The sequence below is a fragment of the Nerophis lumbriciformis genome, linkage group LG05 (assembly GCF_033978685.3).
Source record: "Nerophis lumbriciformis linkage group LG05, RoL_Nlum_v2.1, whole genome shotgun sequence".
In the NCBI taxonomy this organism is placed as follows: domain Eukaryota; kingdom Metazoa; phylum Chordata; class Actinopteri; order Syngnathiformes; family Syngnathidae; genus Nerophis; species Nerophis lumbriciformis.
The window spans coordinates 47,531,687-47,550,485 of NC_084552.2; the positions used below are offsets into that span (position 1 = coordinate 47,531,687).

Here is an 18,799-nt window from a genome sequence, read left to right on the forward strand (position 1 = left end):
TTTACACTAGACTTCAGGCAACGTGGATCCTGTGCCTCTCCTGTCTTCCTCCAGACTCTGGGACCTCGATTTCCAAAGGAAATGCAAAATTTGCATGGTTGGGTGATGGTTTGGGGTGCCATGTCATCTGCTGGTGTCGGTCCACTCTGTTTCCTGAGATCCAGGGTCAACGCAGCCGTCTACCAGCAAGTTTTAGAGCACTTCATGCTTCCTGCTGCTGACCTGCTCTATGGAGATGGAGATTTCAAGTTCCAACAGGACTTGGCGCCTGCACACAGCGCAAAATCTACCCGTGCCTGGTTTACGGACCATGGTATTTCTGTTCTAAATTGGCCCGCCAACTCCCCTGACCTTAGCCCCATAGAAAATCTGTGGGGTATTGTGAAAAGGAAGATGCAGAATGCCAGACCCAAAAACGCAGAAGAGTTGAAGGCCACTATCAGAGCAACCTGGGCTCTCATAACACCTGAGCAGTGCCAGAAACTCATCGACTCCATGCCACGCCGCATTAACGCAGTAATTGAGGCAAAAGGAGCTCCAACCAAGTATTGAGTATTGTACATGCTCATATTTTTCATTTTCATACTTTTCAGTTGGCCAACATTTCTAAAAATCCCTTTTTTGTATTAGCCTTAAGTAATATTCTAATTTTGTGACACACGGAATTTTGGATTTTCATTTGTTGCCACTTCAAATCATCAAAATTAAATGAAATAAACATTTGAATGCATCAGTCTGTGTGCAATGAATAAATATAATGTACAAGTTACACCTTTTGAATGCAATTACTGAAATAAATCAAGTTTTTCAAAATATTCTAATTTACTGGCTTTTACCTGTATAGTTATTTTCCATGCAGTTGGCTTTCTGCCCCCAGCCAAGCTTTTTTAGCCCAATGCGGCCCCCAAGTCAAAACGTTTGAGGGCTGTATATATTTCAAATGTATACATTTTTGCATTTATATATGGATATTTACATTTAAAAATGTATTTCTAATATTTACGTTACTCTTTTTTTGTGCTAATTGTGCTCTAACAGTCCTACTGTATACCAAAGTGATTAGCTCATTAGCATAGATCACAGGATTTATTATTCTACCATGAGGGTTCGACAAAATTAACAATAGCGGTCTTTGGACACTATTGGTGTGCTTTTGACTGGTTTTAAAATGTAATTTTATTTAATTTTTTCGTCCCATATTCTTGTACAAAATGTATTCAATTAATCTTGCAATTTTTTTTTTAGTATTTAACATTTATTTTTTATATTTTCAATAGATATGTTTGTTTGTTTGTCATTAACATGTCCTGTCCAGATACTCAGGCAAATCATATTGTTGATGTTGATGCCAATATCTCCTGTACAGAATTGTTTTACAAAAGAGAAGTGTGGGATTCCTTCTTTATTTGTACTTGACCTTATTAAATGCTTGGATATATGTTGCGTTCGGCATAGCCGAACAGGAGCAGGAGGGGATAGAAAGAAGGGGGGGAAATATGACAGAGGGGGAAATTGCAGGGACAAGAGGGGATAAGGCAGAGAGACAACAACAACAGAACAACATCAGTAAATAGGATATGTACAAATATGATACGAAAAATGAAACAAAGAAACAGTTACTGAAATACATAACAGAAATGACAATGAACATTATTGCACTACGAATGGAGCAATAAAAATACCAATGAAATAATAATAATAATCAAGAACAATTACCTCTATTATCAACATTACAATCACTTAAAATGCAACAATACATAAATGTAATGAATACTTGAATTACAAAAGAAAGCAGATAAATGGAGGGGGAGAAAGAGAAGTGTAATATATTAACCTTATAGATTGTTATGGTAAACATTGGTTAAGCCAGCAGTGTGCTGTGTTTTTTACCCAGTTTCTCCCCGGGAGCAGGGGGCAATAATATATCCATCCATCCACTTTCTGCCGCTTGTCCCTCTCAGGGTCGCGGGGGTGCTGGAGCCTATCCCAGCTACACTCGGGCGGAAGATGGGGTACACTCTATATATACTATATACATACAGTACAGGCCAAAAGTTTGGACACACCTTCTCATTCAATGCGTTTTCTTTATTTCATGACTATTTACATTGTAGATTGTCACTGAAGGCATCAAAATTAAGACTGAACACATGTGGAGTTATGTACTTAACAAAAAAAAAGGGAAATAACTAAAAACACGTTTTATATTCTAGTTTCTTCAAAATAGCCTCCCTTTGCTCTGATTGCGGATTTGAGCTTCAAGAGGTAGTGACACTTCACAGGTGTGCTTGAAGCTCATTGAGAGAATCCCAAGAGTGTGCAAAGCAGTAGTCAAAGCAAAGGGTGGCTATTTTGAAGAAACTAGAATATTAAAACATGTTTTCAGTTATTTCACCTTTTTTTGTTAAGTACATAACTCCACGTGTTCATTCATAGTTTTGATGCCTTCAGTGACAATCTACAATGTAACTCGTCATGAAAATAAAGAAAACGCATTCAATGAGGAGAAGGTGTGTCCAAACTTTTGGCCTGTACTGTATATATATACTTGTATTTTTATTTTTTTGGAAGGGGGGGGGTTAAATATAATATTATTACATTTATGAAATAAATGATTTATAATTGGGGATACATTTTGCCTATTTCATACACCCTAGTTGTACCTGCAGTTACAGTAGGAGAAGAGCAGATGTTTATATTGGCACCTCCACTAGAGGACGACAAAATCAACAAAAGCTCTCCGCATCCATCCATCTATTTTCTACCGTTTGTCTCTCTCGGGGTTGCAGGGGGGTGCTGGAGCCTATCCCAGCTACACTCGGGCGGAAGGTGGTGTATAGCCTATACATACATATATATGTACTTGTATTTTTTTGAGGGGGGGGGATTTAAATATAATATTTTTTAATGTATGAAATAAATTATTTAATGATTGGGGGTACATTTTGACAATTTCATGCACCCTAGTTGTACCTGGGCTTCACGGTGGAAGAGGGGTTAGTGCATCTGCCTCACAATACGAAGGTCCTGAGTAGTCTTGGGTTCAATCCCGGCCTCGGGATCTTTCTGTGTGGAGTTTGCATGTCCTCCCCGTGACTGCGTGGGTTCCCTCCGGGTACTCCGGCTTCCTCCCACTTCCAAAGACATGCACCTGGGGATAAGTTGATTGGCAACACTAAATTGGCCCTAGTGTGTGGATGTGAGTGTGAATGTTGTCTGTCTATCTGTGTTGGCCCTGCGATGAGGTGGCGACTTGTCTAGGGTGTACCCCGCCTTCCGCCCGATTGTAGCTGAGATAGGCTCCAGCGCCCCCCGCGACCCCAAAAGGGAATAAGCGGTAGAAAATGGATGAATGGATGGATAGTTGTACCTGTAGTTACAGTAGGAGAAGAGCAGATGTTTATATTGGCTCCTCCACTAAGGGACGACAAAATCAACAAAAGCTCTCTTAATCCATCCATCCATTCATTTCTACCGCTTGTCCCTCTCCGGGTGGCGGGGGGTGCTGGAGCCTATCCCAGCTACACTCGGGCGGAAGGTGGGTATACTCTATATATACTATATACATATATATGTACTTGTAATTTTTTGAAGGGGGGCGGGGGATTTAAATATAATATTCTTAAATTTATGAAATGAATGATTTAATAATTGGGGATACATTTTGACAATTTAATGCACCATAGCTGTACCTGTAGTTACAGTAGGAGAAGAGCAGATATTTATATTGGCTCCTCCACTAGGGGACGACAAAATCAACAAAAGCTTTACCATGATAAAATGAGAATATTTTAAATGACTATTTTTAAAAATACAAATGTATTAACTTACTAGTTTGGAATCTTATCTTCTTAGAAAAAAAAAATTCTAATGTATTTTATGTCACAACACTTTATCTATTTATATTAATTATTGTAAATCATTACTTCAGTAAAGTATTTGTCGTTAAAACAAATTTTAAACAATTTTTAAGAACAATTAAAAAAAATGACGGTAATTGTCTGTATTTTGTTTAAGTTAAGCGCACATTTAACTCCTCCTCTTCTTCCTCCTCCTCTTCCTCCTTTCCGTTCCGTTGTTTGAGTGTTGTTGTGCGGTGTTGTGGTCAAGACACAAGGCACCGTTTGACAGCAGCACGGATGTCCACCAGCTGAAAGTGGACCACAAATGTCCCACAGAAAGTCCACGCTGGTGCCAGGAGGAGACCCGGGGGAGAACTTGAGGAGGAGATCCACGGCGGACTCGACAGGTGAGAGCACACCTGACTCATTTGTCTGGACTAACTTTAATTTAGAGTGTTTTGGTGTGTTTGTTGAACACTTCCGGCTCGTTCGTAATCAAACTCACCTGCGAGGCGTGCCGCTTTTCTGATCCAAAATGGCAGCTTGATGTGTTCAAACGTGACCACAAACGTTGATTTTCAAACAGTAATGTTCTAGAAGCTTCCAATGTGTAACAATTTTTACATTTTAGCACTTTCTTATTCATTTTCTTTGAATATTCTTCAACAATGCGTTGATAATAGCATCAGTTACTGTGTTGTCATGCATGACTCTCAGGAGTTAGTGGTTAGTCACACACATTTACTTATATGACATGGCTAAACAAGTATTTTTGTAACTTTCTTAACCACGATTGTTCAACTAAATCACATTTTTATAAAGCAGAGGAGTGGATGTGGCCAAACATTTTCCTTTTAATATTATTATTTAATGTAAAATGTTTACATTAAAGAACCCCACTCTAGACATATCGCCACATTTTTACCTGTGAAATCAAAACCTTAGATATAAATAAATGATAAATGGGTTGTACTTGCATAGCGCTTTTCTACCTTCAAGGTACTCAAAGCGCTTTGACACTACTTCCACATTTACCCATTCACACACACATTCACACACTGATGGAGGGAGCTGCCATGCAAGGCGCTAACCAGCACCCATCAGGAGCAAGGGTGAAGTGTCTTGCTCAGGACACAACGGACATGACGAGGTTGGTACTAGGTGGGGATTGAACCACGGACCCTCGGGTCGCGCACGGCCATTCTCCCACTGCGCCACGCCGTCCCAGATATGACAACAGTTTGGTTTTGAAGAACTTTCTGCAAAAACGCTCAACAAAGATGTTCAATATATCAGTGGTCCCCAACCTTTTTGTCACTGCGGACCGGTCAACGCTTGTAAATTTGTCCTGCGGACCGGGGGGTGTTTTTATATTATTTTATTTTTGTCATAAAAAAATACAATCATGTGTGCTTACGGACTGTATCCCTGCAGACTGTATTGATATATATTGATATATAATGTAGGAACCAGAAATATTAATAACAGAAAGAAACAACCCTTTTGTGCGAATGAGTGTGAATGAGGGATGTTTTTTGGGTTGGTGCACTAATTGTAAGTGTATCTTGTGTTTTTCATTTTGTTTTTAATTAAAAAAAATAAATAAATACAATTTACCGCGGCCCGGTGGTTGGGCTGCTATATATGACAGGACTACTCTGCTGTTTTTAAAGACCGATAAAAAAACTGCTAGTCAAAAATCCTCTATATTAGGGGTTCTTATCCTTTTTGGCCTTGAGGCCCAACTTTTTCAATACACAGAGGCCCAGGGCCCAATAAAATAGTATCACAGAGTTCGTAATCTTACTCTTGATTTGAATTGACAGTAGCGCTCGCTTTTTTAAATGAAATACTACAAATATGCTAGTGAAAGATCCTCTATGACAGAAGATCGCTGCTATTTTGGAGGATCTACAGCAGAAAAGGTAGTCAAAGATCCTCAATATGACAGGAATGCTGTGCTGTTTTTAAGGAATGACTGCTCGTCAAAGATTTCCTGTGTGACAGCGCTCTTTTGTTTTGAAGAACTTGCTGCGAAAAACGCTCAACAAAGATGTTCTATATATGACAGGACCATACTTGCCAACCTTGAGACCTCCGATTTCAGGAGGTGGGGGGCGGGGGGCGTGGTTGGGGGCGTGGTTAAGATATATATATATATATATATATATATATATATATATATATATATAAGAAATACTTGACTTTCAATGAATTCTAGCTATATAAATATATATATATATATATATATATATATACATACATATTTTATTATATATATATATATATATATATATATATATATATATATATATATATATATATATATATATATATATATACATATATACAAGAAATACTTGAATTTCAGTGTTCATTTATTTACACATATACACACACATAACACTCCTCTACTCATTGTTGAGTTAAGGGTTGAATTGTCCATCCTTGTTCTATTCTCTGTCACTATTTCAGAACACACATATACAAATATACACTATAAAATCAATAAGAAAACGGGAGCTCTAATTTAGGAGTCTGAATTAGGATCAGAAGTTCCTATATAAACATTGCGCACTCACGTCGCCATTTTGTATTGATTACTGCAGCTGTGCACTGGATTCATTCACAAATACAAACTACAACTCACAAACACTTTAGAGTTAGGCTCCACCATCAGAATGTGTACTTAAACTTATAAAGATCACATGGATATTATTCAGTGAGTTGATTCACCAAAACTAACCTGTTATACAGGAGGAAAAAGCACACAGGACGTTTCAATTGTTCACAGACTGGTCGCGCTCATCTGAATGACAAGACACTTCCGGTCTGCAGGTGATAGCATTCAATTGGGAAGAAATGCCCTACTGCCCCCTACTGACCAATGTGAATACTGATAAATGTGTAATGACAGCTCCAAAAACGAATTCAAACCACAAAATAAAATAAATAAATCAACACAAAAATGTGACACATTATGGGTGGGTCACATGTGCATGTACAACAGGCTGTCAACACGTCACTCAGGTCCGCATGGAGCTGGAGGGGGCGTGGCCTCCAGCTCCGCCTGAATTTCGGGAGATTTTCGGGAGAAAATTTGTCCCGGGAGGTTTTCGGGAGAGGCGCTGAATTTCGGGAGTCTCCCGGAAATTCCGGGAGGGTTGACAAATATGGACAGGACCACTCTGCTGTTTTTAAGGACGGATAACAAAACTGCTCGTCAAAGATCCTCTAAATTAGGGGTTCTTATCCTTTTTGGCCTCGAGGCCCAGCTTTTTTAGTACACACTCAAATGTTAACACTGAATTCGTAATCTTACTCTTGATTGGAATTGTCTTCAATAATTATATCTCACCTACTTTGATTTTCGAGCACGGCCACCGCTGCTGCTCACTGCTCCCCTCACCTCAAAGGGGGTGGAACAAGGGGATGGGTCAAATGCAAAGGGTAATTTCACCACACCTAGTGTGTGTGTGACTGTCAGTGGTACTTTAACTTTAACTTTACAGTTTACAACTTTGTCAAATGATATGAAAGCATGTGTTAATCACAAAGATTAATATTTATTTAACACATGAACCTCAGGCTGATTAGAAAAATAAGTACTAACCAAATATACTGCAAGAAAATGGACTCATTAATGACCGGCAAAAAAAAATTGACATACAAATGTGTTTTATTAAATATGCAAAAAGAATATGTAGTATGTTTAACTTAATAAAACTAAAGCGCAAATTAAAATACATGTTTGCCACATTAGTCATCATTTCTGCACTTTTGCTCGATATTGTCATTCCTGCCACAAGTGGTGGAAAAGTGTATTACAACCATACGGACCACAGCTGAGAAACATGTTTTTTGGCAGCCTTCTCGGAGGCGCTCGCGGCCCAACAATGGTTAAGCCTATGGTTAGGAAGCACTACTCTTACATGACAGTAGCGCTCGCTTTTTTTTAATGAAATACTACAAATATGCTAGTGAAAGATCCTCTATGACAGAAGATCGCTGCTGTTTTGGAGGATCTACAGCAGAAAAGCTAGTCAAAGATCCTCAATATGACAGGAAAGCTCTGCTGTTTTTAAAGAACTACTAAAAATATGCTGATCAAAGATCCTCTTTGACAAAAGTGCTTTGCTCTTTTTGAGGATTTACAACAGAAAAGCTTGTTAAAGATCATCAATATGACAGGAATGCTCTGCTGTTTTTAAGGAAGAGCAAAAATGCTTGTCAAAGACCCTTTACATTTGCGCTCTGCTCTTTTTAGGGAGCAACTGAAAAAAAGGGTAGTAAAGCATCCTTTACATGACAGGAGCACTCTGCTGTTTTTGAGGATTTACAGCAGAAAAGCTCGTTAAAGATCTTTACAGTATAAAATAGAACTGCTTCACTGTTTTTCTATTGCATATATGCCAGTCAAAGATGTTCTATATGACAGGACTACTGTCACCACTCTGCTGGTTTTGAGGGCCGATAGCAAAAATGCTCATCCAAGATCCTCTATTTGATTTAAGATAATCTAATGTTTTTAGCAACTGAAAAAAAATTGTAATAAAGGATCCTTCATATGACCGAAGCACTCTGCTTTTTATGAGGATGTACTGCATAAACGCTTGTCAAATATTTTCTCCATGACAGGACCACTGTCACCACTCTGCTGTTTTAAAGACCTATAGCAGAAAAGCTAGTCAACGAGCCTCTATTTGAGGGAGCAACTGAAAAAATGTGAGTAAAAGATCCTCTAATATAGGAGCGCTCTGCTGTTTTTGAGGATCTACTGCAGAAAAGCTAGTCAAATACTTTCTATATGACAGGACCACTCTGCTGTTTTAAGGACTTTTAGAAAATGCTAGTCAAAGATTGTTTTTGAGGAGTAGCTGTAAAATCACAAGTCAAAGAGCCTCTATTTGACAGAAGCACTCTGCTGTTTTTGAGGATTTACTACAGAAAAGCTATTCAAAGATCATCTATATGAAGGGAATGGTCTGTTATATTTAGGACTTACTACAAATACGTTCGTCATATATCCTCAATATGACAGGAATGCACTGCTGTTTATTATGACAGGACTGACTGACAGTCAAAGAGGTTCTATATGACAGATCCACTATAACCACTCTGCTGTTTTAAAGAACCCACAGCAAAAATGCCAGTCAAAGATAATCTTTATGACAATAAGACTCAGCTGTTTTTAAGAAGCTACTTCAAAAACAAGAGTCAAAGATCCTCAAAAAGAGCGGTTTCTTGGAGCTAATAATCTGACTTTCTTTGCATGATTTGTCCAGATGACCCTGAGCTGAATCTACGGTTTCCACGGCGACCATCCCAACCCGAGCGCCTCTGCATCGGGCTGCATCATCCTGACATTGCTGTCACCCCTGCAGAGACGCCCTCACCTGACGCATGCACCCACCACCTGTGTCACTACACACCTAAGTGCTTCCTGGCCGTGCAGCGAGGTGATGAGTTGCTGCACGTGGATGCAAACGTAGACTTGCTCATCGTGTTTTTGTATGTGTCAGTGTGCACAGGAGGCCATGGATCCACTCCGTCACGCTACGGGGAAGATGGCTGGCATGACAGCACCTGCAGGACAACAATCAGGGCTGACAACGAGGTGGAGGCCCACAGGGAGGCCAATAACTACAAGGTGGCCTTTTTACAGCTCATTTTTACTTGCAGATACTTTTTGAAAACCCTAATATGCTTTTTTCTTTTGGTAGTTTGGCTTCCGGAAATGGAAAGGCAACGTGACGGAGAGACCAATTGAAGACCAATCGGACGTCGTCAAAGAGCTCTACTCGGACCTGAGCATTGTTAAGCCCCAAGAAGGTCAATATTGACAGCCCAAACCAAAACGCCATTTAAAAATGTGTCGTTTTTAGACAAAACAATGCCCAGTTTTTAGGTTGTTATTGGGAGCGATGTAAAACTTTTCTGCATCGTTCTTGAGGGCGTTCCTAATATATCGGCTGACTTAATTGGGTTATTGTCATGTTTTATTTTTTTGTTTATTTTACACTTGCGCAATTCCAAAAAGGAGTAGAATTGACAAAAACGTAAAGTAACCATAATAATTGATAATTTGTTTAAATAATGAACATAAATAATTCTAAGTAGCTGAGTAAACAATGACGTGTATTCACTATGTTTATGTGTAAAAGCAGGTTCCATGCTGTCTTTTGGCAACATTGTTTACGTCCTTTTATTCGGCTGGTGGATGTCTTTGACTTATGTCCTCATCTGTCCTGTCATGTTTCTCACCATCATCGGCGCACCCTACGGTTAGTATTGGCCACTCTCGGCCATTTTGGGTACTTGAGGCACATCAATCCTGTCACTAATTTTTCTTTTTTAAGGAAAACTGTGTTTCAAACTTGCCTGGTACTTCATTTGGCCCTTTGGGAAGTCAGTGGAGAAGGTAAGACGCTCACATTTATACAATTAATAGTTTTAGAACACTTGTTTTTTCTTAGGCTGGGGACTTGTCAAGACGATCCACAATGAAGCCGCCGAGATGTGAGGTCATTCCTGAAGAGAGGGACTCTGAAAACAACAGGGACGTCATCGATGAAAAGGATTCGGGGCCTCTTCTGATGTCCTCCCCTTTACCAATTGAGATTCCAGTGCCGGAACTATCAGTGAGGAGTAGATCTAAACATTGGGTGAGGACACTTTCACCTCAAAAGTGTTTGTGCGGAAAACATTTTTGTATGCCAGGTGATGCCCAGTGGTATATGATGGGGTAACTTCATTGTTTTTGTTGTTGTTGTTGTTCCTAAGAGCACTTGCATTTGGCTTCTTCAAGTTATTGCCTATATTTATTTTAGTGCAATCTATTCTTCTATTATGGTGTTTTATTTTGGCTTATCCCAAATCTTATCTGATTGAGTTTTTATAATTTGTATCCTTTTTATGTGGAACTTTGAGTACATGTACTATTTTGTGATATTGGCAATGTTTGTGATGCTTGTTATGTGGTAGGTCTTGGTATTGCATATCTAAGATGTTACTTTCTGTATGTTTAAATGGATGTCCTGATCTTGCTGGCTGCAAAACAAATTTACCTTCAGGTACTATTAAAGTAACCTAACCTAAATTTTCAAAATTATAATAAACAATATATGATATAGTCTAACAGAATGATTATGTTTTCTTGTTGTTGTTCATTTTATGATTTGTACTTAAATTGAATGATTTATATGTTTGGGTGACATTTGAAACAAGTTTATGCATTAAATTCAAATGATTTAAATAAAATAAAAAATTTATTAGGCATAACACGGTCGAAAATAGAAAAATTTAATTGAGTTCTTTGATGTCAGATATTTTTTTCAATGGGCTTAAGAAGAAGATTCATATGGCCCAATTTGTTGTGGTTTACCTGACATGTAAAACATGACGAATTGGGGTGGCGCACTATCCACTTTAACCGCCAGACGGCAGAGTGTTGAATATCTTCAAATGTGTTTTGTCGCAATTCCAACTTTGATCACAGCGTCAGTTGCTATGTCGAGTGGCGGGTTCCATCACATTGCAAAATTATGAACCCCCCACCTTACTCTTATGCGAGATCCACGCAGGAATTGTGCCATATGAATACCTTCCCTACTGTAATAGTTTGCAGGTTTGCATTTGTGTTTAAACATTTTCCTTTAAAATAATGAATTGTAAAAAAAAAAAAAATCGAATTATTAGATTTTTTTTTTGTGGTTTTTTGGTTTAAACGTGTTGGTGAAATATCCCAGAAAACATATTTACATTCAAGGTGATGCCCACTGACACACATTGTGGTGGTCTTTTACGCTTTTTGCTATAGTGCAGGCGTGCCAAACTCATTTTTTACAGCATATTACTGTGAATAGAATGGTGAAAAGTAGAGATGTTATCGGCGGATAAATGCGTTAAAATGTAATATCGGAAATTATCGGCATCGTTGTTTTTTTTATTATCGGTATGTTTTTTGTTTTGTTTTGTTTTTTTAATTAACATAAAAAAACACAAGATACACTTAAAATTAGTGCACCAACCCAAACAACCTCCCTCCCCCATTCACACTCATTCACACAAAAGGGTTGTTTCTTTCTGTTTTTAATATTCTGGTTCCTACATTATATATCAATATATATCAATACAGTCTGCAAGGGATACAGTCCGTAAGCACACGATTGTGCGTGCTGCTGGTCCACTAATAGTACTAACCTTTAACAGTTAATTTTACTAATTTTCATTAATTACTTGTTTCTATTTAACTGTTTTTATATTGTTTTACTTTCTTTTTTATTCAAGAAAATGTGTTTAATTTATTTATCTTATTTTATTTTATTAATTTTTTTTTAAAGTACCTTATCTTCACCATACCTGGTTGTCCAAATTAGGCATAATAATGTGTTAATTCCACGACTGTATATATCGGTTGATATCTGTATCGGTTGATACCGGTATCGATAATTAAAGAGTTGGACAATACCGGAATATCGGATATCGGCAAAAAGCCATTATTGGACATCCCTAGTGAAAAGGGTACCACTTTTTTTTTTTTTTTTTTTTTTTTTTTTTTTTCCCCCACAGTAAAATTCTGGCAACTGAGCTGCCATTTTTTTTTACCTTGAAATCTATGGTTGTTGTTTTTATTCATTATTACTGTAAAAGAAAAAACAGTACCAAAGTTGATTTTATTTTAATAAAACTTTGCAGCTCAGTCGCATATTATAACGCATGTTATTTCCTGGCTTTCACGGGACACATAAAATGAAGTGGCGTGCCACATGTGGACCCCGGGCCTTGACTTTGAAAATGTGCTATAGTATTTTGCTATAGGCATTCATTTTTCCCCCATTTGTAATATCTAACAAACACTTGCATAAATCAAACAAATTGTCCAGTTTCATGTTGATAGTATAACAAACTTGGAAATTATGCAGTTAAATATTTTAATCATTTGACAGCCCTAATTTTTACTTTTTCTTGGCAGAGTTTAATCTGTGTTAAAAATTGTAAATCAAATAAATATTTTTAATGTGGTAAACAAATCAAATTATTTCATTATCAGAAAGCCTTATATTGCTGTACATTGTGGTGGTCTACAAGCACACATATGTGATTACTAGTGGTCTACAAGCACACATATGTGATTACTAGTGGTCTACAAGCACATGTGACATGTTTTTTTTTTCCTGTAGTGTCGTGTCAGTACGTACATTTGGCTCCTCCTTGGTTACCCCATCCTGGTTGTGGTCCACGCTGTAGCCTGTGTCCTCTCCTGGCTGCTGGTCTTCACCATCCCTGTCTTCAAGATGAACGCCCGAACGTTTGCCATCGTCCTACTCATGGCGCCTGAGGACATCCACATCCACACCCCAGAAAAGGTACCTGGAAACGTTCCGGAACCTGTCGTAGAACTAGAAGTTGTCTTACGACTCGAAGTGTTGTCATAGGACTAGAATTTTTTTTTTCTTTGCAGACATTTCGATGCGAGACCAGAGTGATCCTGTGTTGCTACCGCGCCGTCAACATGTACTACTACAAATACACCGTGCACGGCATCAACATCTTTGCCCTCAGTATCCTTCCTACAAACCCGAATGCAGCCATAGTGCAAAATAATTTTACCTTATTTGAGAAGACAGGATGAACGCAATTGATTTACTTGGCTGAATGCAGCATATTTAATCTTATTTTAATTTCCTTACATCCTCACTTCCTCACAGATCTTCTCCCTTTGGTCATCATGACTTTGGCTATTGGGTATGCTGACAAGAACCACAAATACTTCAGCTCGCAGACAAAGTTTGCCAGCGCCATCACGTCCATCATTCCTCTGTCCTACTACATCGGCATGGGTATCGCCAGGTAATAACACACACATCTGCGTACATACAGGCCGGAAATGGCTTTTAATAATCCATTTTGACGGTTATGACACTACATGAGGGGGCTGTAATGTGCTTTGAAAACTAGTTTGTGAAGGACAGAAGAAGTCCATCTCGCCAGAAATTAGTTTCCACAATATTTTACCTATTTTTCGTATTTTATATAAATTAAATTAAATATATATATATATATATATATATATATATATATATTTAATTTAATTTGTGTGGTATATATATATGTGTGTGTGTGTGTGTGTGTTTGTATATATTTTATTTCCATTAATAGTATTTTTTGTTTTATTAACCACTGCCATGTGTGCTTTATAATAAAAACATTTTATCAGAGAAAAAATCATAGATTTTGTCTCTGATAATTTGTTTGAACTTTTTGTCATGTGGGATTAATGTTCTTAAGGGCCATTTTTGTGCATAATAAATACATTAATTAAATAAATGCAATTTATTAAATTCAAATTAGTAACATTATTTTTTTAAATATATAATTTGAGTGTCTTGTTTTTACTTTTTTTGTACAGTGAATTTAATGATTTGCAATTTGTATCCACAAATATATACAATGAATAAATAAAACAATGCATTTTTTAAATTAAAATAAGTTAAAAAAAAAATAAAAAAAACATTTAACAGCAGAGAAAATGTGTCTAAATTTTTTATATTTTTTCATTTTTGTTGTAATTTGTTGAATGTAGTAAGACAAGTGGTTCAGAAGTACATTTGAATATTATAAACCTATTGTTGTGACTGGACCGGTGGATTTAAAGGTCTGAAGATGTCTTGGGATGTACATTATGGTTGTCTACTCATGCATTTCTATTGTGCTTGGCTGAATTGTGTGCCTATTTACGCAAAGAGCACTAAATATACTCAAGTTCAAAAGTATAATTAATTTGCGAATGTTTGACTCAATTAAAGCCAAATATACTTGGATTACTTTGTAATGGCTGTCTAATAACAAAACACGTGAAGTGTATGACGTGTGTTGTTGTTGTTGTTGTTGTTGCAGCATCTCCGCCCAAAGTAACTTTGCGGTGGGCGCGGTGGTCAACGCCACCTTTGGCTCCATCACGGAGATGACCTTCTACATCACGGCGCTGCTGCAGGGTCAGCGCGCCGCCTCCAAGTGCTACGAGGAGATCGTCAAGGCCGCCCTGACTGGCACCCTGCTGGGGTGCATCCTCTTCATTCCTGTGAGTGCATGAATATTCATGAGCACTGGTGCATCATGTGACCTTTTTGTCCACTCAACACAGGGCATCTGTATGATCATTGGTGGTATCAAACACCAGGAGCAGCAATTTAACAGCCGATCAGCCGGCGTCAGCTCAGCTTTGCTCTTCATATCCATAGGAGGTAAAAGAACAGTGACATTTTGGAACAGACTTCTTACAAAAACCCAGGTTCACTGTACTATAGAGGTGAGAGTATAGAACTAGGGGTGTTCTGATCTGATATTGGATATCAGATATCGGCAAAAAAGCAAGTATGGCATTATATAGGCTACACAACAGCTAAGCACACAAGCTAGACAACTGTAATTAAACAATATTGCAGTCTAAAACAGCACATTTGTCAATATAAACAAGTATCAACTAATTATACTTGCACATTACTCACAAATTCAAAGTCTCCAAGGAATAAGTGTATTAAAAAGTATACAGTAAAAAACGTGTCCGCATCATTTGACTTACTGTGTCATGACCTTACCTTCATAAATTATTGTGGCCACTAGGTGTTGCAAAAAATATTACCATTCCACTTCAACTTAAAGACATAAGTCCATTCCAGACAGTTAATAATAAATATGTTAAGTGTTTTTCATACCTACCATCGTTCTCTGTTTGACTCATTTCACTTGTACGGTTTTGGATTACGTCTGTGGGAACCAGTGTCCATTCTTAGTTGTGTCCAGCTATGTTTTTTTCAAATTGCAGGTGTGTTCGCTCCCACACTTTTTTCCAAGACCTTTGGCAACATGGTGTGTGAGAGTTGCTCCAACGTTCCCGGCAATGGCAGCATGTCCTTCATGTGCAAGGACTGCCACTACGACATGGTGAGCGTTTCATTGCTCGCAACGTTGACGTCGCCTTGGATTGACTCACTTTTTGTGTGGATTGCAGAGTAAAAGCGACCCGCAGTTGATCATGTCGCACATTGAGTAAGTCCCGTGCTGTGCTGCTAGTTTTCCAAGAGAGTTGTCGGACATGACCGTGAGATGTGTGCAGGCCTTTGGTGTACACCATCTCTGTGCTGCTGCCCACCGCCTACCTGATCGGCCTGGTGTTCACGCTGAAGACGCACTCGCACATCTACGACATCCAAGGGGGCCTCCCCAGCAGCCAGCACATGGAGGGTGCTGGTGAGCGCGCCACGGCCCCCCCACTGCTCGCCGCTAACTCCTGCATCAACGCCAGCGTTGTCGCCACCACCAGCCACGTTGCCACAGGTGTGTTTCCCGCCTTTTAAGCATGCTAGGATCTGATTAGTGAGCTGGATATTCTACGTCCAGCAGGTCACCACGTGGTCCACTGGTCAAGATGGAGGGCACTGGCCGTGCTCATCGTCGCCACCGTGCTGATGGCGTGTTGCGCTGACCTCAGCACGGAGAACATTGAGCCCATGCTGACCAACTCCTCCATCTCACTGGTTGTTTTTTATTTATTTTTAGAAACGAGAAGCTTTTAGATTTTAATGTCTGTGCTTTTCCGTCAGTATTTTATCGGGGTGACGGTGTTGGCAATGGTGCCTGAGCTCCCTGAGATCGTCAACGGGATCCAGTTTGCGCTGCAGAATAACATCAGCTTGAGGTAACCAATGAACAAAATGTAGCTAATATTTGAATACCTGTCAACCCTCCTGGGAACTCGCATCATTTGCTCTTATTTCCCCTTCTGCCATCTTGTTTTGATAAGTTATCTGGGATGTGTTACCGGTATAGCTCGGTTGGTAGAGCGGCCGTGCCAGCAACTTGAGGGTTGCAGGTTCGATCCCCGCTTCCGCCATTCTAGTCACTGCTGTTGTGTCCTTGGGCAAGACACTTTACCCACCTGCTCCCAGTGCTACCCACACTGGTTTAAATGTAACTTAGATATTGGGTTTCACAATGTAAAGCGCACGCTTTGAGTCACTAGAGAAAAGCGCTATATAAATATAATTCACAATTCACTTCACTAAAGTGAAAATGACAACACGCTAGTTAATAAACACATTTAAAAAATATTAACACAGTTTGCACCATAGAAGGCAGTCAGATCTTTCCAGCAGATCCCATTTCTGGTGGAAAGATTTCATATTATTTCCCTGTTTTACCCTTTTTTTCCACCTTTATTTTCCCCCAATGTTTCCTTTTTTTACCCTTTTTCAAATTTTTTCTTTCCCTTCCCCCCCCTTTTTAAAATATTTTTTCCTATTTTTTTACTGCTTTACCCTTCACCCCTTTACTTTTTCTTGCTTATTTTCCTTTTTACTCCTTTTTTCTCTTTCCCTCACAGTCTTATTTCTCCTTATATCCTCTTTTTCTTTTCCCTTTTATTTTTTTCTTATGTCCCGTATTTTCCCTTTTATACCCCCATCGACCTCCTTTTCATTTTCCCCCATTTTCCCTTTTTACACCTTATTTTCTCTTATTTCCTCCTAATTTCCAATCTTTCTTCCTTTATTTCCCCTTTTTTAATTCTTGTAACCGTTTTCCTTTTCCTCCTTATTTCTCCTTATCCCCTATTTTCCCTTTTACACCCTGAACGACCCTTTTCCATGTTCTCCCCTATTTTCCCTTTTTTTACCTTTATTTCCTTTTAATTTCTCTTATTTCTCCTATTTTCTAACTTTATTTTTCCTTTTTCGTACACCTTTAACCCTTTCCCTTTCCCCCTTATATCTGGGAAATCTGACTTATTTTAAAACCCAGATATAGTTGACAGATATAGTTATGTTACGATTTGTTTCAGACATGTTTACCAAGTTACATTAAGAAACATCATGTGGTACATTTGCATATTTCAACAAATCTGAAAAGGAGTAGGAAGAAGCAAAGTTTATATTTAATCTTACTACAGCTCCATGGCTTTTACCGATAGTTAATTCACACCATAACTTAAATTTTTACATTAAGTTAAGAACACAAGTAATTGTACAAGGAGTACAAGTTTATTTATACAATAGTGTTTTGGTGTATCAAAGAGAGGACACCTTAGCACCACCAAAAGCACATTTTATTCACAAGATGATTATTTGCGTCACACATAGCTCAAACCCTCACTGGCCTGGTTTCCATATTCGTGGTGAATGCATGTGTCCTGTTGTACAAGCAGTTCATGTTCAATTCTTTCAACAGACTTCAAGGCTAAACAAAGCATTTCCTTCCACGGTTATTGTCAGTTGAAAGTCATTTCCAGATGAGGTTAGGTTTCCACAGGTGTGCATTGTCTGTTTCCTCCCCCAGTCTGGAAGTAGGAAGTTGTATTGCGGTGCAGGTGTGCATGATTCAAATCCCTTTGCTCATCCTCTTCAATGCATTCTACGTAAGTGGTCATTGGGTAAACCATCAGATCAATGGGAGGGTGCTTTGTTGTGGTGGTTACTGACGTTATTTTCCTTGAGCAGGATGTGGGCTTCGTGCTGCTCTTCAGTGACATCCATCTGTGGGCAAGCATCTTCAGCGTCATCCTGGTCAACTACATATTCATGGACGGAAAGTGTGACTACTTTCAGGGTACGTGTGCATGTTTTTGACCTATCTTTGTGCAGCAATATTTGTGCGAATGCTTATTGTGTATTTTTTAATAGGCACTGCTCTGGTGGTGGTCTACCTCATCCTTCTGGCGCTTTATTTTTTTGCTCCTTCCCCACGCTCCTGTTAAATCTGCTTAAAAGACACCAAAAAAATAAACTAACAATTTGCTGGAAAATAAGATTTATATTATGTCGCATTTAAAAAAAAAAAAAAGGTTTTTGCTATTTATTGCCGGTTCAGAATTATTGCTGGTTCAGAATCACTGTCAACTGTGCTCAATAAATGCATCAATTTATAATAAAGGTGTACACCCACATTTTATTTATTGAGTC

General features: G+C 38.5%; 1 protein-coding gene across 2 annotated transcripts; it reads left to right on the plus strand.

The window, feature by feature from the left end:
* Positions 1-4,052: 4,052 nt before the first annotated feature.
* On the plus strand, positions 4,053-18,783 carry cax1 (cation/H+ exchanger protein 1). 2 transcript variants are annotated; one of them, XM_061959452.2, is made up of 20 exons: positions 4,053-4,249; positions 9,128-9,301; positions 9,365-9,492; positions 9,566-9,674; positions 10,010-10,126; positions 10,202-10,263; positions 10,319-10,507; positions 13,025-13,210; positions 13,306-13,405; positions 13,553-13,694; positions 14,742-14,925; positions 14,989-15,088; positions 15,670-15,788; positions 15,856-15,893; positions 15,961-16,181; positions 16,245-16,381; positions 16,448-16,542; positions 18,177-18,255; positions 18,338-18,446; positions 18,521-18,783. In XM_061959452.2, the coding sequence occupies exons 1-20, from the start codon at positions 4,168-4,170 to the stop codon at positions 18,592-18,594; spliced, it is 2,445 nt and encodes an 814-aa protein (XP_061815436.1). In that variant the 5' UTR covers positions 4,053-4,167; the 3' UTR covers positions 18,595-18,783. The 2 variants fall into 2 exon arrangements, with proteins under 2 accessions (XP_061815436.1, XP_061815437.1); XM_061959453.2 differs by having other exon boundaries at positions 16,248-16,381.
* Positions 18,784-18,799: the final 16 nt, after the last annotated feature.

Coding starts and splice junctions, on each gene's coding strand:
- cax1 (XM_061959452.2), top strand. CDS start 4,168: ATGTCCCACAGAAAGTCCACGCTGGTGCCAGGAGGAGACCCGGGGGAG. Junction 9,675..10,009: donor CATTGTTAAGCCCCAAGAAG/GTCAATATTGAC, acceptor GTGTAAAAGCAG/GTTCCATGCTGTCTTTTGGC. Junction 18,447..18,520: donor AAAGTGTGACTACTTTCAGG/GTACGTGTGCAT, acceptor ATTTTTTAATAG/GCACTGCTCTGGTGGTGGTC.